Source organism: Branchiostoma floridae, chromosome 1, assembly GCF_000003815.2.
Source record: "Branchiostoma floridae strain S238N-H82 chromosome 1, Bfl_VNyyK, whole genome shotgun sequence".
Lineage (NCBI taxonomy): Eukaryota > Metazoa > Chordata > Leptocardii > Amphioxiformes > Branchiostomatidae > Branchiostoma > Branchiostoma floridae.
In genome coordinates this window covers 18,357,793-18,380,913 of record NC_049979.1, presented here as the reverse complement: position 1 = coordinate 18,380,913, position 23,121 = coordinate 18,357,793, and the positions used below count along the sequence as shown (strand labels likewise).

General features: G+C 38.8%; 1 protein-coding gene across 5 annotated transcripts in view; it reads left to right on the top strand.

Moving 5' to 3' along the window:
• LOC118418584 (serine/threonine-protein kinase Nek9-like) overlaps positions 1-23,121 on the top strand; it is a gene marked incomplete at its 5' end in the record, with an annotated part of 53,152 nt that overhangs the window by 24,061 nt on the left and 5,970 nt on the right. The window contains 1 exon segment of one of the 5 annotated variants that reach the window (XM_035824606.1): positions 15,792-16,056. In XM_035824606.1, the coding sequence (XP_035680499.1) occupies positions 15,792-15,854 (63 nt within the window). 5 annotated transcript variants of the gene reach the window in all.

Genomic DNA, 23,121 nt, shown 5'->3' with positions numbered 1-23,121 from the left:
CTTTTGAATGTTAGCCTGGTGTTTCCCCTGATAACAGCAACCTGCGGGCTTTTCCCTCTGATCCTGTAGACATGTTTTCAAAGCTTATCTTGTGTTTGCAACACTGGCGTCTGAGATGCCAGCGTGCAAGGAACAGTATAGTGGTGTGTGAAGATTAAGGCAGATGGAGTTGTAACTTATTTCAATTAGCACATTCATGAGACTACTGGAGTTCCTGTGATTTTTCATTACCTTTTTACTTCTCCCTGAGAAAAACAAGTTTACGGCTCACAGTCTATAAACAAGTTACGAGCTTTCTCTTATCCAGTAATGGCAACCCAGAGGGATGCCGCTTTGCTAAGAGGAGTGCTGGGGTGCACATTAGTTGGGTTATGTGTCAACTTTCAACCAACTCCAGTTTTATAGCTACTGTGATGGTAAGAGGGAACTTTTGATAGAGCCATGTATAAAAAACTTTTTTGTTTGATTTAAGCAGCAGAAGTGCAGTAAACTGTCGTGGTGATATGATCTCTTCTGGCAACCAGGCCCAGAAAGTGGTGACATCAGCATTGATTTTGTTTATGTCACACATGAGCCTGGTAGACTTTGAAAGGATGAATACTGATGAAAAAACATCTGTATTTATATCTATAAAGCCAGTATAACCACCTTTCGTTCTGGGTAACACACCAGCTTCGCAGGCATACAGCGCGGCAGCAGCTGGTTATGTTACACTGAACGGCCCATCGCACCTAACTTTTGCATGTTTATCTATCTGCAAGCATTCTTCAAAACTATCTAGAGAAGATGCCCCTATGGTGCTTGGTGATAACAAATTCCGCTCTATGATAGTTCTGGAATGTAGATCTATGTTAGACAACAATGTATCTAATACACGGAAACCCAGCACTAAAACTTTCACTTGAATGTTTGTGTGTGTTGTTTATCAAATTTGGTAGAACATAAGTTACGTTGTCAAAATACTATTTGTAGCACTGTTTCACACCAACTTTTTTCTAAGTGTCTTATTTTGATTCTTCATATGAACAAAGTATTGGTCATTTGTAAGGTAGCTAGCATTGTGATGCCAATTCTCCAACTTCAGCAGACATGTGCATGTGCATATAATGATAAGCTTTTGAGTTAGAACTTTTTATGGCATTCTGATTGATTGCTCCTGCAGTAATACCTTTCACTGCCAAAAGGATAGATTAGGTTCCCTTTGCTCATCAGGCTTATGATATAAAACTTTGAATCCTGCTGTCAATTCCCTGCAGGGTGCAGGATAAGGTGACCCTGAACAGTTGCCATGCTTAGTTCTTCCCATCGCTCAAAGATCCCAAGATCCTCATCAATGGCAAGTCTCATTATTCTTGCTACTTTCCGGTGAATTGTTATTTGATCATATCACCACTAGGCAGTAAACAACGTCCACATGGGACTCCAACAACTGGTTCATCAGCCTGTGTTGAGAGTGTTTTTCATCACAGTTATGTTTTAAAACTTACATATGTGGCCCAGGGGACAGTTATACAGTGAAACCTGCTGTCTGAAGTAACACTAGGACCAAATTGGTAGGTAGATGATTCATGTCATAATTTCAATTAATAGGGCCATAATTTGATAATGTAGAGACTGCAGCTTGTGTTTTAGTAATCTGGACTTCAGGATGATACCATGTACATGACGTGTCCTCGTTAGAGGGTGAATGCTAATGAGGACATCACTAGGCATGCCCAGACGAGGAGAACCTGCTCGTGTGTACCAGGTTGTTCTTTTGTACATTTTTATATGTTTGACATGTGCAGCATAGGCCTGCAGGGATTTACTGGTAGTGGAAGGACAATATTCACACATTGCACAAATATGAACAGGGAATTTATAAACAGACTGTGTTTCCGTGAGTCACATTATACCTTAAGCTGCCACTAAAACTTCTTCAGTATCATTTAATCTCTCCTTAAGGAAATCTTAAGCCTTTGTAAGTGTTTGATGTGATTGGATGGAATTTTCATTATGGTATCACTATCACTGGTCAACAATACTATGTCAAAATTGATATCATTCTCAGGCTGGTTGTCTTTATTGGTAGTGTCAACCTTATGTTACCGCAATGGTGCATGATGTTATATGCATCAAGATATAAATGTTGTACCTGCCTATTCTGGTAGAGGGCTCTGATATCCCCACGTTAACCATCAAGGCATCGTAAATCCATCCTTTCTTTGGTACAAACAGCAGCAGTGCTGTTCATGTCATCAGAGACGCCAGTACAAGTCAGCGTTGCCAGTTGATGTCTGCCAGTCTGAACTGTTCTGTCCACTTGTAGTAAGACTTTCATCTTTCAAATCTTGGAAGTGAAAATAATGACTTTGCTAAATTCTGTATCTTAGAGCAGTCCTAATGGCAGAAACCAAAGGGAGAGTTGGAAAAAACTTCCAAAAAAAGCCATAAGGTCAATAGATCAATAAACAGTGCCTCACTTACCCAGATCATTAATGACCTGTTATCTGTTACAAATACTAATTCAGGAGAGTTGGTAGGACACAAATTAGCACACATGTGGGTCAAGGTGAGTGGTCTTCTAAGTAAAAAGCAAAACCAAAGAGTTTGTTACAGCTAAAATTGGCCAGGCTTGGAGAGGGACACCTTTCAATATATCATCTTTGACTGCATCTCTATTGTACATCTTGAAGAAGAGGGAGGATTTAGGTTAGCAATACTGCCTGTGTGATCCAGAAATGAAAGGCTCATTCATCTTGTCAGCCTGGCAAAATCATGTATCCATAGAGCTAGATGGCTGTAGGTATCGCTGAAAGTTTCATCAGAAATTCATGTAGACATGGACAGGACGGATTATGGCACGCAAAGGTCGTCCAGGTTGGATTCAGCAATTTTGACAGATCTGTGTCCGTGCTTGGGGAGAGACAGAGATGGATGTGGGATTTTTGTCCCTCTGGTCCATATGTAAATGTGAGTTACTTTCCTGTATTTGACAATTTGACAGGTCATTTATCATACCCATATTCATTCCTCCAAGCTTACAATCCTCCATACTGTAACAGTTATGCCTGAATGGAAGAAGAGACTTTTCAGTGATAGCATCTTGCCTGTAAAGCAGTGGAGAACTCTTATCACAGCCTGAACAAAAGTTCACAAAACTTTTACTGGGTTCCTAATGTGCTTAAACTAGGCAACCAGCCAACCTGCCAGCTACTAAGGATTTGGCTTTGCAAACTTGCATTAGACTATAGTATAATTAAAGCAAACCTGTAGCAGTAAGAACATTGTTGTGACTTTATGTATGTTAGGGAGGATTTGTTTAATGTACTGATTACACAGAATGTACAATATGAAGAATACTTTGCTGGCTTGTCCTCAGTACTGTTACACTTGTGCAGTCACAGCTATACTAGCCTGGGTACCATTCTCCGCGGTCGGCTTTGGGGAGCTTTACCCGGCACCGGCCTGCTTCTGTCAGCCTGTCTGATTAGCTGCCCTTTGAGATTTCGCCTATAGAGCTTGTAGCCGGCCTTTTTGAGTTTACCCCTCCCGCGACTAAATCAATCTAACCCCGTAAGAACTCCCCCGGCCTGTACCAATCAACTGTACGGGCGGTCACCTCTACACCGCCGAACGCCTCGATGGTATGGTTCCCAGGCTACAGCTATACAAGTGAATACCTCTACTTAAAGACCAACTGGCTAATGTGACCACTTTCTAGTATTCTGTTAGATGATCATTCCCATTGGCATTGCTGGAACAAACACCTGTCTACAGCGGCCAGGTTTTATCAGTCCCCTGGGTGGTCCTCTTGAACAGTTTTGACATTATTCCATTTTAGTCCCATATCTCAAGGGATATCCTTTCTTAAGTCTCATCTGAACACAAGGGACCCAGTCTATTGAAGTGACAGCACATGACAGTGATGCATGTTCCAATTATTACAAGTCTAACAGGCATAATCCATTCTCTAGGATTTCTAGATATGGTCTAAAATTGTTCCAAATAACCTGTAGGGTTCTTGGGAAATCATATAGCAATAGGGCATTATATCCATCAATATCGATGGGCAATAGCAGAAGTTTTAAAGAATCAGGAATGAGTGTGTAAAACAGAAATGATCAATATGAGAAGAAGATGGAAATGAAAGCTGACAAGCCTAGTCCTTCTGGTGTACCCCCCACCCATTAATGGTACAGTCTGAGTGGGACACCCTCCCAGTGCCAGACCTCTCCTGATGGATCATCAGCAGCAACTCCACTCCATCAGGTGGTAGGTCTGTCCAGGAAAGATGATGGCATCACTTTACTTCCTGCAGTTGTCATTTTAGAGTGCCTTAGTAGCAAGAATAGATGGGAATGCCCCCTGGAGAAATAGGGGATTTCCAGTCCATCTCTTTGCCCGTGGAAAGTGATACGTACATTCATAAGTGCCATGTTATGTGATTTTATAGCTGTAAGTGTGAAGGAGTGCACAGTCTGATGGGACAGACCAAGTCCCTTCTGACTTTGTTATCCACTATTCTGTCAGATGTCTTTTCTCAGTAGGATTTACTTTGATTTTGCAATGGGATCTTGATCAAGTTATCTTACTAAAAGCTAATTGAAGTCTTCCACTGATCATGACAAGAAGTATACGATGTAGATGGTACATTGCAAACAGGTTCAGAGTACTCTTGATATCTTAACACAAGTCTCATGTTCATGAGGTGTTTACACCTGCTTTATCTACCCATCAACTTCTTTGAGTAAAGCTGTGAATCTTGGATAAATTGACTGCTTGAAATATGTGCAACAAACTGTTTGTATACTGTTGATCCCCCATGAAACACTTCAATCTACATGGAAGCCAGGTACATTTGTATAGTTGTACACCACACCATGTCCAAATTTTCCCATGAGACATTACTGGTGGGTCTGCATGGAGGCCAGGGTACAGTTGGACACCACACCCTGTCCAAATTTCCCCATTAGACATTACTTGTTGGGTCATGTTGGGTCAATTCATCTGTGGAAGCTGGGACCTGATGGGCCCCAATTCCCCAACACATTTCCTCCTTGTGCCATCAGACAAGGACAGTGTAATACTAGGCATGTGCTGGACCGTCCAGGACTGCCAGACTGTCCAGTGACCCAGCGAGTTCCATCACCCCCTAGTTACCACAGGAGATGGAGGTCAGAGAGCTGTCACAGCAGGCTGGGCAGCAGGGCCATTACGCGGTCCTCATCATTCACACAGCAGAAGTTGTTCAGCTGGCAACTTCTGATGAAATGTCTGTTTCACCAAAGTAATACCATATGTACCAGACTGGGTTGAGGATCATACAGCAGACATTACCCACAACAGGCATTAAGGATTACAATATCGTTATCCTCCCTCTTTCTGCTGAGCGTGCTGCAATTGCTCATAGTGATGCAGATTCAGTGCAGAAATTTGCAGGGGGAAGGTGGATGAAAAGATTAGATGGCACTTGAAAAGTGTCATGTTATTATGATATTTACAGAGACAGCAAAAATTAGATACCCTTACATCTGTGCCCCATCATGCTAGAATCATCAGCGCTCAATATTCTACAGTTAGAAAAGAACTGCCAGGGGAAGTGTCCCTACCAGTAATTACCATATAGTTGTAATGAATCATTGATTGCAGAGTAAAGTTCAAAGTAAAGTTTAGATTTCTTCCCAAAATTATCTGGCTTGGTAAGCTAGTGGTCACCCACAACAAAGTATGAAAAGTCCTTCATAACCAAGGAATGCTGGCAAACGTAACCTCCATGTTTAGATGATAATCTGTCCATTAGGCTATACCTCCAAGGTTCTCAAAGGTAAAGGTGTGTTGTTCGCTGTGCTTAATGAAGTTCTGCTTCTGTGGGAACAACCCGGTTATAGCTTTTGGCATGTCTGTCTCACTAGGATACAGGGTATTGATTCTACTGGTGTACTTAGCATACTAGGCAACTGTGGTAACTGAACACCTGGGCAATGAGCTGGGCACAAGAAATACTTTCATTTCCCATCAAAGGTTGTTCATTCCCCAGTGGGATCAGATACCATCAAAACAATCTCTTTGCAGTGATAGAACAAATCTGGGAGAGGGGAATGGATTAGGCTCTAATCTGATCTATTTGTCACACAGTTTCTGACACACTTTCATTTCCCAAGTTTGCAAATAGAGATTTACTGACAGATCTCACAACTCAGATCTATTTTAGTACATTTATCTGCACAAAATGATTTCCTTTCTGAGTTAATGACTTGATAGTTGCTCCGATGATTGTCCTATCAGTCATAGGGCTGTGGCATTCTTTTTTTTGCTAAACATGTTATGAGACATTGCTGTAATGGTACCATGATGGTGGGTTATTTTGGGTAATATGTGGGGCTGGTGATAACTTATTTATAGAGAGGCTGTTGAAGGTGAGAAGGTGACATTTGCGTGACTCAGAGGTAGAACAAATCTCCATCACACCAGGTTAACTGTCAGATTATGATAAGCATCATATGAGATTAGAAAAGATCAACAAAAAATCCATTCCACAATGTAAATAAGCATTGGGCAGAAAGGTGCCCTTTTTCTTTGTTTTAGAACTCCATAGCAATCTCCTGAAAAGCACCAAAACAGTAAAATATATCTCTTTGTATCGTTTCTTTTTATAGGTACCTCGTCACTGCCAGAAACAAATTGGTCTTTGTAAATATGATGATGGTATGAGATGAAATATTAAAGCACCTTTTGTTAGAAAAGCACCTTTGGCTTTGATATGTAATATTTACCAGGTGATTAGCTTGATATGCTGCAATATGGGCAAAACTGCTAACATTTCAATACTCTATTCTGTTGGAAAATGGGGTGTATATTTATCATCATTTGTAATAGAAGGAACCTTGTATGACATGGAAGTAGAGTTGATCTTGAATGATTACATCCATTGCACCCTTATACAGGGGATTATATTATCAGCTAAGGATCAGATTGTCAAAACTAGCATGCCAAATTGTATCATAGTTATTGTTGCATTAAATCAGAGAATTGAGTAGTTAAATGATTATGTGAAACTCAAAGAGGATATGTGAGCACTCTCCCTGTAATGGATTCAGCCCATAGTCTATGATGCTTTTACAAATAAATCATTCTCTATGGTGAACTTTGCTTGCTCAAGCCTTTAATATAATTTTACATGTTGGATAGAGTAGGGTAGGGTAATATTGTATGGTGATTTTAATTTGTTTTACTGAGCAGGAATGCAGATTCAAAAGATACTTAAGACACATTCATTTTCCAACCAACATTAAGATTTGATTGTGTTACCCATTAAGAGTACATCCACTGATTTTGCAATCAGTCACAAATAGGTACATTAGATTTGGTATTATATACATTGTAGGTCAACCTCCTTCCACAAATGAAGACAATTTGGTTTAGTTGGACAGATTGTCATCTTGCACTATCAATAAGACTTAAGGATGATCCTGCTACAATTAGCAGTTTCCTAATTACGTTGTGCTGTAAGACCTTGACAGTTGCTGAACATAGCTGATAGAAAGCTGTAATCATTATGGTTCTTGACTCTAACAGGCAAAATTTCCATTCTATTCATTGGTTGAAGATTTGCTGAAAAATCCTAATGAGAGCAGACTGAGGCTACATCATTTATGCTTCATAATGATTTATCATATGTCTCTAAGTATATCAACAGCTTGGCCTTACAATATGTATCTACATTGTATATGTGTCCTAACATTAACATAGTTGGTGCAACCTAAATAACCAACATGCTGACACAGATCCATATTGTTAGAATTTATGTGCCATGGTCTACTGAGTCATTGCATTGTCAGGAAAGATGATACTGGCAATCACTTTAATGCAGTATATGTGACAGATATGGGATCAATCCTGCTATTAAACTTTAAAGTTCAAGTATTATAGATTTCTTGTGACGTTGCATTTATAGGAATATCATCAGTTGCATGTACTACTACCACTGGACTACTACCACAGCTGTGCTAATTGTACTTTCTGTTTCTAACTTTTGCACTTGTAACCCTGATTATGAATAAGGATTTGAACTTATTTTTCTTTTGATTTTGGCAATTGTGTTCAGAGATTCCAAGTAAAATTTTGCTTCTTCATTTTCTTTTTGGACATCAAAACAAAAGGATACAACTACTGTACCAGTATGTCGAACTGAATTTTACAACAGAAGGAATCATGGAATCAGAGCATTGGGTGATAAAAAAAAGAGATCCAAGTCATTTCATTCTAATTTCTCTACCATATCCATATCATACATGTACGTAGCCGGACATCATGAGTGGAAATTTTTGTCATTAGAGAAAATGATGAGTGGTGCTATTATCATGCTGATAATGTCATCAAGTCATGAGTCAGGTGTAATTGTTCAATTAGCTTTTATGTGTGTCATCATTTGTGATGCTATCACTCATTGCAAATTGACCAAATGATCAAAAATAATATCTAACTTGATATTCAACATAGCAGAATCATCATTAGTCACGGTCAAAAGAATTTCAGCATAAGGCAGTCTTAATACACAAGTGTTTCCTTACGAAAAAACATGTTACATGATGGTGTTGTAACACTCTACACATTTGCAAGGAAAGATCCAGGTGCCATTACATTTGTATGTAGTAGTTTTGACCACGACTGCAATTATTATATCAAACCTAAACTAACAATCAATCAAACAAAAAGTATCCCCTGACAGCATGACATTCATGAACTCCTGTTACCTTTGCTGGCGCCAGATGATGTCATTATGGTGATGTCATTAGCTGGCATGATGACATGTCATCCATGTCACTGTGTGTCAATGTGTCATTACCTTGCAGCTGCCCATTGGTAGGGCTAATGACATATATTAACATATCCTGAAAGATATCTGAGTAAGAAGTCAGAAATGATTGTTCCACTTGGGATGCTGGAAAATGATGTCATTGGCTTGTAGTAATATACTTCTCTAGTCATTTGGGTTTTGGAAATGGTCTTGGATTGAATCGTAAAACAGTTTTGCTCACATTTGATACTGTGTGACAGTATTTTTGTTTTCAATCCTCAGATTTGTATTCATGTAACAATTTGATTAGATCATTCTGATATCATGACAAATACTCACAGATGGCTATTAGAGGTTTCACCCAGGACCTGGCTCCTATGGCAAGTAGGCAAAGCTGGATTTATAGGAATGTATTAGGTCATCAGATACCTAATAGAGATGCAGATGTATGTAGAAGATGAATCTGTTTGGGATTTTCAGAAGTCTTCCAGTGTATTTTGTATTTCATGTAATGTCCTTAATGTGGGCAGTACAACTTAGCTGACATTACAGGTTACTAGGGCACCATGCCACCTGGGAAAGGGACAAATGGGGCCATTAAGACTTGATATCATTAGCATAATTGTATTTAACACAACAACATGGCACAGACATACCTGATCAAGGCAGAGATATGCATGATTGTACAGCCCTACTAAAGACTCTTTCATGATGCATGTCGACTTGTTAATTCTTATCCATATAGCAATGAATAATGTGTTATCATACATTATAGGTACACACAGGTTATAAGCTGTTCGTGCCCCCCCCCCCCCCCCCCCACACACACACACACATATGAAATGAAGGTAAATGATGTCATTACTGTGCAATGACGAGATTTAAATGTTGCCATCAGGACCTGATTTACTTTTGTCATTCTGGAATTGATTTTTTATGAATTGGGACATATGGGTCAACAGGCCAGTGTGTCATCCAGGGCTGTGTTGTTATTTCTGACACGCAAATGTCAAATCTCTAAATTTAGGTGTCTTATGTGTAGAATGGAAAAGGCCATATTATGGCCTCATCTCTTGGAACACTTCGGGCACATGTTATACAGTGTACTTTCCGCAGTTAATTATGCTGAATTTTGTTGACATTCAACCCAACTCTGCCCAGTGCGTATTTGAGACATACTTTTTCAGCAGGGCTGCATGATATTTATGATATTAACTTTCTTTGTCTATCGTCATCAGCCACAAAATATGCGAGTAGTCTTCAAACACTGAGATAATTGGCATGCAATTATCTTTGAAACCTAAACTTAAGTTCCTAAATTAGGATAGTCACAAATAGATGATGAAGAAAGACTAGGGCAGATGGTTGAAACTGTTGATAAAAGTACTTTGAATTAAGAAGGGTTAAAGTTATCATCAACTCTCATAACTCCACCAGGTGCCACATAAAAAATCATTATAAAGGCCTTCTCAAGATTATCTTAAATACCTAAATATCTGAAGTGTGTATACTTAATAATTGATGATATTTCTTTCAGGTACATTCCTTTGAATAAGTTAAAATTCATGTATTTTTCTCATGTGGCAGTATCATGTCATCCATAAGAATTAAGAGAGTTGGTTTCATATTCTATATCTTGATATTCATATGGCATTTGTTAAGATTACTTATTCTGCTGTGGTCTGTTTTTTTTTCTAAAAAGATTTGGGTGTAAAGACATTGGTCATTTTCAGAAAATATGACAGTTGTATTTGTCATGATTCAGACCATAGCTAGATAGATTCCTATGTACAGAAGCTCCATAACTCAGACAAGTTTTTCACTTGCATCGGCATATCTGGTAAAAAAGAAACTTTATTTAGTTATCAATTGCCATGTAATGTCATGCTAACTCATGTCTTTGCAATTTTGATTGATCCTCAGCTAATTCATCATGCCATCATGCAAATCCCAGATGAATATTTCAAACTTGTTTCCTTCTGAAATTTCTTAGAAAGCATTATTGTGACTAACCATAATGTATTCCAACTTAAAGTCTTCTTGGCTAAGGTAGTGAATTTTGGTATTGCCATATCACTTTACTCAGTCTTAGAATCATCTAAGCACTTCCACTCTAAGACTTTTTTTGATAGTAGACTTAATGGGGGAGGGTTGACAGACACCCAAGCAGGGAACTCCCCAGAATGGCCCTTGACTACTGCTAACTCCCATTCACTTCCAACTGACCACTGAAATGCGGAAGGAACCTTAATTTAACAGTTCAAATGTCCAGTAATGTTACCAGCAAGGGGAATAGATATACAAAGTTCTACTACATATATATGCATCATATACCTATATGGTTGGTAAAGTTGAGATATGTTTTCAGCACTGCAAAAGTAAGTTGTAAACTGGTATTGTTAACATGTAATATCAGAATATGAATATGAATACATACTCATATATTGAATGTTTATGGATACTGGTGTACATTTGTTAAAATAACTAGTTTTGACATGTTCACAACATACACAGAGCTGGTGTGCCATTTGCAAGAGGAGAATTATTCGCTTCAGTGATGATATATTGTGCAGATCCTATCCCCTTTACACCTTATCAGTTCATATGACAATGACTAACTGTTTTTATCCAAGATTTGATTAGCTCAGGTACAGAAAGTTCTTGTGCAAGGAAGTAAATCTAACTGTTCTCCCCCATTTGGTCCAAATCTTAGCAACACTGAAAAATTAATGAGGAAGATAAGGATTGGTAGATGACAGAAACTCCAATGTTGAGGTGATTCCCTTTAACAACTTCCCATCAATGTTCCCCCAAGGACAAAAATTCTGCTGTAATGTGTCCCTGCGTGCTTTGTTCCACTCTGTGTGTTGAAAAATGACAAACAAGTCATAACATTTGTCTTCTTAATGGTTACACGCAACTCATTGCGATAAAACTTGTACTTGAAGTTGTCAGGAAAATTGCGCCAGTAGCCATTATTTTTTTCATGCTGAGATGTTTTTTTTCTTACACTGACTTATCTGCTGTGATAGTGGTAGATATACAGATTGATTTCTCTCTTTGATAGTGAGCTTCACAGACTATCCAAATTTCCAATTTCTTCCTTGGTTTCCTGGGGGTAAACACTTACTGCAACAATCTTTAAGTAAAAGACAAACTGTTATGATGTGCTGATATGTATTTGTACATAGGACAATGATATGAATTGTGATGAAACATTCTTCAATAAAATGTGGAACCTTAGAAACATTCAGATACAGTATAATCTTTTCATTCTTAACCCATAGTGCTACTGCCACTACATGGGTACAGATGTCAGCTCCGTTGTAGTTATTAAAACTATTACATCATGCCATATATATTTAGTTGAACTGCATACTGAAGTAAACTGCCTCATGGTATAGCATACCAGATTTGAACTAAAGAGAACAGGCTAAGATGACAGATTTATTTGATCCACTACCATGATGGACATCTGCTCTTTTTGATCTATGTGGTGGGTTCTTTAACTTGTTTGAGATGACATGAGACCTCCATTTTATCGTTAACGTCGGGACAACTCTAGCCCAAGCAAGGTACTCATTTACACCTGAGACAAGTGAGGAAATTGGTGTCAAGTGACTTTCCCAAGGACACAACATGGGACCTGTCAGGGATTTAGTCAGATTCTGACTAACTAACTATAAAAAAGTATAAGGCCACCATGTGTCACACTTACTGTGTTGCCCCTTGAGCAGGACAACTGTAGAACAAAATGGCTACCCCAACAGGAAGGGGGTTAAGTTGAAGGTGTCTCATATTTCCTGCAAATGATATGTTCTACTTAAAATGTTATGTCAATCTTTAAAAGGTGTTATGTCAATCTTTACCATGCAACATCCATTTTATACAGTACCATACACTGCAGGAGTTTGAAAGAAATTGAGAACCAATAAAACCTCACATGTCCTGTATTCTGCAACATGTAGGTTTATTAGGCCATGTTCTTTTGTCTGCAGTTCCAAACATTTTAACATGTTATCCTTATATCATAAAGCTAATTTGATCTAGTTAAGGTTTGAAAAGAAATTCCAAGCCATGATATTTGTTTTTCACATCCCCCAGGTGTTAATTACATAAATGTAAGTTATTCTCCATTAATATGAGAAAATTAATTTTAGATTGATTTTAGATTGACTCATAAAGGTACCAACTAATGCAGGACTTACTGTCTAATCAGAAATAACTATATAGTTAACAATGAAGTCTATTGATCTTAGTTCTTTGTCAAATATGTCTAGTATGATTTAGTCTAAGGACTATGACATCCTGAAATTTCATAAATAATTCATTGCAAATCAATTTGACTACTTTGCCTTATTTTTCTGTTCTTGAAGTATATGATTAAATCAACTGAGGAATATCAAGAATAGATTATATTTGTCCTTTTTTTAAATAATATAATGGACTATATATCTACATTTCTTAACCATACATGAAGTAGGAATCTATTATAAAAGACCCTTGAATATGACAACCAGTGACCAAACGTAATACAGAATCAATTTGCTGAAGACCTAACTTGAAGGTGGTGCAGGATGTAAGGTAGGAATATCTCTTGAAATGTATTTGAAGTGTTAATGTTGCTAAAGTATCAGTGCCATGGCCAAGCTGGGACTATAACCCAGTATCATTAATTTCTACCAGTAGGGAGAGGGGACGGTTTCATTATCGGACACCTGCAGTCCCTGTTTTATGACAAATCTGCCGGCCATAGTGCCTTCATCTCCAATTGCTCCCAGCCAATAATTACCAAATTCAACAATTATAATGACCACAAAATGACGGTTATCAATATTAATGCAGGCTGCTGATTGCTGCTAAATGCAATAAATCTGTCTTGGTGGAGCCACAAACCGACAATAAAGCGGCGTTCCACCTGGACGTGCCTGTTATTGATTACACCATAAAGGAAGATAAGAAATTTCCTCTTAAATTTTGGCCTAAAAGTTGTTCGACAGCACACAGATTTGTTGAACTGCTAGAACTGTGTTGCAGGCATGTAATGTAGGATCCTGTTGTTGGATCCTGAGGTGGACTTTAGAGAGTCTATTCATGCAGTAATTACCACCCTTTCCATCCATCCCCAATGGCAGCTGCCACATCACTTTGAAACCACAGGAACAGTGGTTGCCTGCACACTGTGGATTATTAAACCTGCACAAGGAACACATATGAGTGTAATGTTTACACATATTAGATACTTCAAAATTGTTATACTTCAAACTAAGAACAAAAGTAAGCCTAGGCAATGCCTGCTTTGGGAAAACTAACAGAAGGGTGGCTAAAATGGCCCTGCTCTAATAGCACCATATATCAAGCTTATTGATATATTGCTATAATTTCAGCACATCCCAAAAGCCTGCTATATTCTGGCCCCTCCTGATGGCCATGCTCTAGTTCTCTTGGATATGCACCGATATCACATGTTTGAGCTAGGGGTCAGAAATGGCTGTAAACGTAACTCCTAATAGGTGATGGAGTTCTCCTATAGCATGTGTGCATAACATGTAGTATACTTCAGAGATAGATGGCAGTTACAGTGAACTGTTCAGCTATTGGTGTATAGTCTTCATTTCAAAAGAATCCCCCTCACAATTTCAGTAATAAATGGCTGACCCAGCAGGTAATAACAAGGAACAGAAAACTGTTTTTACAATCAATGATGAATTGCACAATTTTGTATTTAATATGGCATAGAATGTGTTAGAGTGAGGACTCCCAACACATTATCAGTTGACCTAGTTTTTGCCATGACTCAGGGTCTATGGACAGGTAACAGTCTGTTGGTTTTAGTGAAATTGTAGTAAGGTTGGTGGTGTGCTAATGACTAACGCAATGGGTCAAGACCTGTAAAGCAGTTGTATGAACTCTGTATGAATCCAGAAAATGATACCATTTCCTACAGTTAATGCTTACCATCAACACGTTTATTGGTGTGAGATGTTCGTAATTTGTCACAATTGCTGGCAGTATATTGACATTTAGAGTGATGCCATCAATGTTTACTACTTGCCGACAACATGTTCTTCCAGTATAGTCCACAGTTTCTAGGCTTCACCATCAGAAAGTTACATGTTTGATGTGTCTATAGACTCCATAATCTAACCCAGTGATGGGAGATGGTTAGTAGGTTTGGAGTATTGATTGTTTCGTATGTTTAAAAAATGTTACTGAAACAATGTTTTCAAATGTTATCCAAATTCTGGGAATTTTAGCAGAATTTTTGGATGAAATTTTATTCATCTGTTACCCCAAACCCATTGCAGTCTCCTCAGTGTGACATAATTGTCAGGGGACATAATGTCCTTTTGGGGAATCCCCAGCTCTGCCATAAAGCCCTCTGTAGGGAGGAACCATGACAAAACTAAGTTGGGAGGCACAGGCTCCAAATGTCAGTGCCTGAAATGACAGGTGTGGTGGCAGTGAAGGATGACACCATTACTAGGTAGCACAGGTTCTTATGATTGATTCAGTTTGAAACAGATAAGGACCAAGGTTTTAATGAGCTCACATACTTCATGTTTACAAGTTGGAGGGAAAGGTGAAATAAAACTGATGGATGTTTTATGGCCATACATTTTATATCTTGGGTGGGGCTGCGGGGAGACATAGCTCTGAAACAGTGATGTACAGTTCTAGGCATGCTCAGGAGAGTGGGTAATGGTCAATTTCAACAAACCGTTGGGTGATATCGGTCTCAGAATAATTCATCATTGTAATGATGTTCTAAAGTTATCTGTTTAGAAAATTGGATTGCAGCTCATTGTGTTACTTCGCATTGTCCTTTCTATCGCATTTGTTTAAAAAAGGTGTATCCCTTTTATTCAATGACCCGTGATGTAACCCTGTCATGACATATCCTACCAACCTGAGTTCTTACTCTCATATGGGCAGTGGCCTTACTGACCCCATACCCCCCAGGCCCTGAGCTGATGTGGTGTTCACTGGGATGTATCTTCTCCTCATGCAGGGTACCGTCCCTGTTGTGCTATCAACAAGAGCAGATCTATCAACACACATTTGTCTCATTTGAAGAGGGATTCTTGGAAATTCCAGTGGAGTGATAAACTGTTTTTCAACAGCCGAAACATGACAGCTACTCCTGTAGAGGCAACGTACATGTACATGCTGTCTGTCTTATCTATAAGGTGTAATTACTCACTAAGAAAGAATCTTCTTTATGACAGCTGTAATCTTAAGGGAATATGAAAGGGGCTCATAGTGGTAGTTAACATGACTATGGTGTGTGGGATTGAGAAGTTTGTAAGTGTTTAAGCAGATTGTCTTGTGAATTCTGAATTCCAATGTTATCTATTTATTACATTTGCACCATCTATTTTATGGACTTAAACATCAGGCCTATGGAGTATGAAATTACTCTATGTCCTGACCATGGTGCTGAATGACATCCTTTGAAACAGAGCTAGGCTTTCATGTTTCTATGTCCATTTGCTAATGCAGTAATGCAATAAGTATGAACAAGTAACTTACCAGTTAGAATGATGTAACATCTCAATATGATAACTTTATTACACAACAGTTGTGCAAGGTACAGAGTATGGCATCTACTTGTACATAACAACAGTTCTACAAGGCTAATCTTAACTAACACATGTGTGTGTGTAGTATGGGATGTGTATGTATCATTTGAGGAATTTCTACCATCTAAACATTCTTTATATATCTGCTTCCTATTATGTATACCATGTAGGAGCTATCACATGTCATTATGTACTGAATCAATGTGTATGTAATAGTCTTTATTGGTCTCAGATGATATTAGCTCTAGTTCTGAGGAAAAATATCCGTGTCATACTTCTGTCAAGTCACAAGGAGAAAGTTCTTGAATAGCAGATAAACAGAAATACCCTGTTGGTAATTGCAGTTTGAAACCTTCAACTTGATATCATTGAATACCCTGTTTATTTAAGAAAATGTCTTAAAAAACAATGGATATAGGTTACTCTGCAGATAAGGTAAACCAGCATTATAGATTTTCTCTGCCACAAAGTTTCACTCACTCAGTTCACAATATCACAATGGGACCAAAAGTATCAATCCATCTTGTTAAAGTGTACAAATTTGAGCCAAATGTGAAGTGACAAGTCTGTAAGCTTTAGTGATGAGATACGTGTTGCAGCATTAATCCATACAGGCCCTTCATTCATCTCTCAGTCCTGTATATGAAGGAAGTGACAAGTTCAGTGACCCGTTCTGATTGTCCTGAAAACTTAGGTTGGGATGGTTTGTCCACACAGGTAACAAGCCAGTGGGTTTGGAGCTTGTGGAACTAAAGGTGACACCTGGTCTCTATGGGTCACTGAACAATTGGAACACATTGCAGCTATATCAATGCTTCTAACCATTGTGTAAAGTGTATGTTTACACCTTACCAACTGTGTTTTGAAGTGAATAATTCCCATGGTGCTGTCATCAATACCAGCTGACACCTTTACTTACACTGATGTTCCTCTCTCAAAAAGGACCTTGCACTATAGACTAAGCTTGTAAAAGTTGCTGAACACCATATCTACCAACCACTCTGTCCTTGGTGCTGATTGACTTTCATCTCATGTATTTTCTACTATTGGTACTACATGACAGTCATAGCGACACTCTTATATCTTCTGATAGTGCCGTATGACATTAGTACTTGGACATTTGTCCATGTCTGATGATGGATGATCTTTTTTTGGTATACTCTCCACTCCTTCGGCTTGAGGCTGAATGGCCTGTACATCAGTCCCTCTATTCCCACCACTGGTGCTGAATGACAATTACATGGTACTTTTGTCACAGTTCCAACTGCAAAGTGTTACCTTTTGTTTATTGGTATTCTTTTCTTCTTGACAAGGTTTATCCAGCCAAGTGTTTTTAATCCCTTTATTTTGAAAGGTTACATTTTACTGCAGAAAAATCTTCAGGCTCATAGGCTGACTGTAGTACAATGACTCAACTTCTCACTTCAGTTATTTTTCTGAAGCGGTGTCCATCCCAATGCACAATTGGAGTAACTTCTCTTCGAGTTCACTGCACTGTCAGACACTTTGAATTTCAAATACATGAACATTTGAATAAAGGATTTTCTCATCCTGAGACATAGGCAAAATGCTTCAGGTTGTTTACAGTACCCATTGCCATTTACCTCTCAGTATCGGAGAGGATCTTTTAGAATTTTGAAAGGTACCTATCTTTGACCGTTAGCAAGAAATGCCACAGTCCCTCCTGCATAGACCATAACAGCATGCTGAAATGGAGATATGAGATTTGTGATCCTTCCTTCAGGTGCAAATCTGGCTGGCACTCCTTCAAGATAGGACATTTTGAAATTATCTTGATGCCTTGATTTCATTTCAGATGTAGTATGCCCTGTAAAAGAATGCTGTAAATCCAGCAGGACTGGAAAGGTTTTGGCTTTATTACAATGGCCTATGGGTCTTGTGTGGGAAATTAAACTAGATGGAATTCCCAGGATGAAGAAGTCCTGCAGTGTTGTTTGATCAGTTGAATACATTAGCATGTACACTCTGGTATGTTTCAAAGCCTAAAAATAATGTAGAAATGAAAAGAAGCAATCCTCATTTTAGCAAAGATAGTAAGAAAATCGGTGCCGACATTTGAGAGACCAACTTCTATCAAATCGACAAACGGAGTAGTCCATCTGTGTAAAGCGGTCAAACTCCCCGCTGCGCGTGACCTTTATTGCTGGATAAAGGTTTATCGCCTGGTGCCATAAAACTTACGTGTTCATGACTAACAAATTCGGGGTCCAATTTCTTGCAGCAGGTTTTATGTAGTGTGGTATTTTTCTGAGTTCTCTGCTGCTAGACAAATAGGTGATAAAGACAAGTCCTGAGATATGTCTTTCACTTCTAGGAACACCAGATATAATGTAATATTTCTGTATGTATGGTTAAAGGAATATCCTGATGTCTAATTATCACATTCTAAAAGATGAGATGAAAGCTTTGACATAAATCTACATAAGGCAATAAAGCAAAAGGACTCAACAATGTTATGGAACATTTATATGTAGGGGGAATTGTAGGGATATAGAACTGTCCATAATTGAGCTTAGGATCGTAAATGCTGATTAAAAGAGGGACATTTCAAGCAATCAGAATAACACAAGTCTCAAATCCTATAAGGTCCACAACAGTTCCTGATTATTTCTACCTAGTCTTTGTGTATGTGTATTGCCTATGATATAGGGTCAATGACTATTGTTTTATTCAAGGTACAAAGATGACACTTATTTGTAGCTTAGTCACCTTTAGTTACTGAAATAAAAAATATCTGCAGAATGAATAGCTTGTTTATTGGTCTTGTATGATAGTTTCTTCAGTCTTTCAGCCACTAGGACCTGGTGATAACACCAAACCTTGGCCTGTATCCAGGTACGTGTGGGCAACATTTATTAACATATGGTACGTGTATGTACATGTGTTCTATAGAGTTCAACAGGATGATATAGTACCAAGAGTTTAGATGTTTATAAATGAGCCAGTCTACAAGCAGGGAACGTTGAACCTTCTGTAGGTATTGGGTACAACCCCTGAGGTGAGCATTACCACTCCTGTCATATCGATAACTCAACCAGTACGACCTTTCCCTTACATTGATCCTTTGACCTTTTATAATGGAAAATACCACCAGCCACAAATTGTGAACTTCTTCAATTTCTGCCTTTATATAAGCTGGCCTGTAGGCAGGAAGCATTCATTGAGATGGGTGCAGGCAGAAATGGGGTGTGACAGGAGAGGAGGAGGACTGGTGAACACACCTGACCTGTTCTTGTCACCTCCGCTATGCTGCAGCCTGCATGTGAACTTTAATATCCACACCACTGACAGCAGTGGTAAATTGTTGGCTTGTGAGGTAGAACCATGGGTGTTCTCATGTGTACTTGTTAGTCCACAGTGCCATGCCCCTGACCTGTCCTTGTCACCTCCTGGAGGGCCCAATCACCTTTAATATCACTGCAACTGATAGAAACTATAAATTTTTTATCTGCTCAACACAGTGTAACCAGGGCTGTGTTCAGTCCCAGTTATATTTGTACAATCATGTAGGTTCATTTTTATGTTACCACTACTTGTACAAACGACAGTACGAATGCCATGCACTTGCTTTTTGTAATACAGGTTACAGCTGTTAGAAGGGGAAAACCATTTAAAACAACCAAACCACTTCCTGCTGTCAGAACGGGCAGCTGGTTTGTTTCAAAAAGCAGATTACAATTTTGTTCATTCCCACTGTATGGAACTGTACGCAGCTCTGTTTTAGTATGCATGAGATGCTGGGTACTGGCGTATCGGGCAGAATGTCAAACTGTTAGGCTGACTGTCAAACAATCAGTAGAGATGTTTATGTTGGATGAAGTGGTTAACTTAAGAGGTTTGTTGATGAGGAAGTTACAGTTAGATATGCCTCTAACCTGCAGTGAAGCTGCAATTCTGTCGAAATCATACCTATTCTTTTCCTATACCAATACTTCCTCACCTCATACTTCATGGTTGCATAACAATAATTTAATTTATGTCATACCTGTGATGGGAAAAGTTTGATACGGGTGTTCCGGAACCGTTTGATAACTTCCATATGACACAGGCTGGAAGTTTGTATCACACAGGCTTCCTTCGAGTAAATCGAACCATTTCGAGCGGGCCGAGTGCGGCATGGTTGGCAATTCGAATACCTGATTCGGAAGTTGGATCATTCCTTAACACTTTTTGTTCAAGAGCACCAAATTTGTTCAACTTCTGGCGCATTTTGCATCAAAGCATGGGTTTTCTCAGGTGGGTATGATATAAATAAAATACAACACGGTGTATTCTGCATCACCCTTGGTCCCAGCCCTCCCACGGGTCGGATCACCCCTCGGCCTTCGGTCGTCCGGCGATCAGACCCGCGGTCGGGCTGGCACCTCGGGTGATATGGAATACATCCTGTTGTATTGTATATGTAGTTACAGTAGTATGATAAGCTTCCATCTTTTCTATTTTACTTTTATCTCTTAGGTCTTAGGTCATGTCAGTGAAGAACAATTGTGTTGCAACGTGTTGCATATTCCAAACTTTTTACCACCTCTTCTTCTCCTACACAGTTTTTAGCTTGATTTTTATAGTTATATTTTAAACTGTACATAGAATAACAGCCTTCCAACTGAGCAGTCTGGAACTCCACCTGTTGGAGGCTTTCCAGATTGTTATAATTCTGCACCCATTCCCTGTTTCTTTCACTACTGCTGAGTGATAGGAGTCACCCTACCCAGAATACCTGTTATTCCCCTGGGTAAACCAATTGGGTGAATCAGATGTAGCCACACATACTTCCTTACATAATGGAGGCAACTTTGTATTAGGTAATACAACATGTTATGTAACATGTGCCCTGGTAGAATTTGATTGCTAGTTATTCCTCTCCACTTAAAGTGAAAGGCTTTACCTGCAGAATATATTAAAGTGCTTACAGCCTTGCGAGTATTATTCAAACCATGTAACGTTAAAAATCAGAAATAAAACTAAGTGACTCAACAGGGACATGTGCCCTTGCCATTTTTTAAATTTTGGTTTGGTTTTCAGTGTCATATTTTGCCTAATTGGATGCTTTACTGTATGTCCTTCAGCGATGTTCATGAGGCTCAGGTTAATACATGGTGGTTCTGTTCCTAATTGTACCCACCTGCTTCTGAATGGCTCTGGGAAATAACAAATGTGCCCTGGGTACAGGGTAATCCAGATGTCAAGCCCCACCTGTCTGTCAAGATAACAGTGTCCACCTGCTCACTACCTACACAGGCAATTAGTTCACTACATCACCATTGTGCTGCCTGTCAATGCTTTCTTTCCTTTTCCTTCTATTGCATGATTTTGCATTGACCAGACCCCAGAGCACTATGTCATGTTCCTGTTCCTTCACTTCTAATTTAATTTCAAACTGTTGAGTCCCTTTGTGGCATTAATTCCCTGCTATTAGCTGGTCACACCTCCACCTGTTTATGCTGTTTATCGTCTATTCTTCACCTGTGAAGATGTCATGCCAACCACCTGTCTGACCTTAACCATCATGAGGTCACCAGCATTGTTCTGGTACAATGGTGATCTTTGTCATGTTTACATAAGCCAATGAAATCTTATATGTAGGTTAGTTTTCACAAAGGAAAATGGAGGTGGATGTAACCTTTATGATACAGCAGACTTAAGTTTTTTTATTTGTCTTTCTGAAATTTCGTATCCATCTGTTAAAGGCAACCTAAGCAATATTACAGCGTCAAAGTGGAAATATTCTGAATAAGGCAATCTGCATGATATTGACATCTACTGCACTGTATTCTCACATTTACATCATAATTTGATACTTTGAGCGGTTAAAAACAGCCCAAAGACAAGTTGCACAAGGATATTCCTTATTATTGTACCCCCCCAAAAATAAGGACTTGATCTGGAATCATTGTGCAACTCATTCCCGCGCTGTTTACATAAGCCAATGAAATCTTATATGTAGGTTAGTTTTCACAAAGGAAAATGGAGGTGGATGTAACCTTTATGATACAGCAGACTTAAGTTTTTTTATTTGTCTTTCTGAAATTTCGTATCCATCTGTTAACATTTCTGTGGGAAGGAGGGTCATGCTAGTTTCTGAAGCAAATGTGCAATAATGTAATCAGTTCTACAGGATTTAAAAAAAGAATGATTTAGTCGATCCAAATCAAGATTGTTGTCAGGCTCATTAAAATTGTATACATTGTATAGATTATATGCTCTAATAGTATAAGTTTCCAATTGTCCTTTCTTTCTTTTGATCTTTGGACTAGAGTAGAGCAGTTCCTTTCTTGAGGAGAATTTCTATCATTGGTATTATATGTTATGGATTGCCTTTTTATGCTATTCACTGAGATGAGAAAAGTTACATGCCAAAGATTTGATCTTCCATTTTGATCAATTTTCTTTACACAGGAGAAAATTTTAACATGTGCAGGTGACTATCTCTTTGAAATCAATTGCCACGAAGCTCTTTTATGCAATCATTTGAAGAGGTCTCAATGATGAGTATGCCTTTTGTATCTTTGCTTTTTTTAGGAATTGACAATGTGCTTTTCTAGATATCTGTCCAATTTGTAAGGTCCTACATCCCATATGGCATGTATGGCCAGTTCCCGGCCCCACTCGTCCATGTGGGTCCCTACTATCTGCCACAAATTACAGTCTTTGTCAGTGGACCTTTTTGTGCAGAATCATTGTATGCTCAGATGGTATGTGTAGTTGTGAATGTGAGATGGATATGACCATCTGTCAACT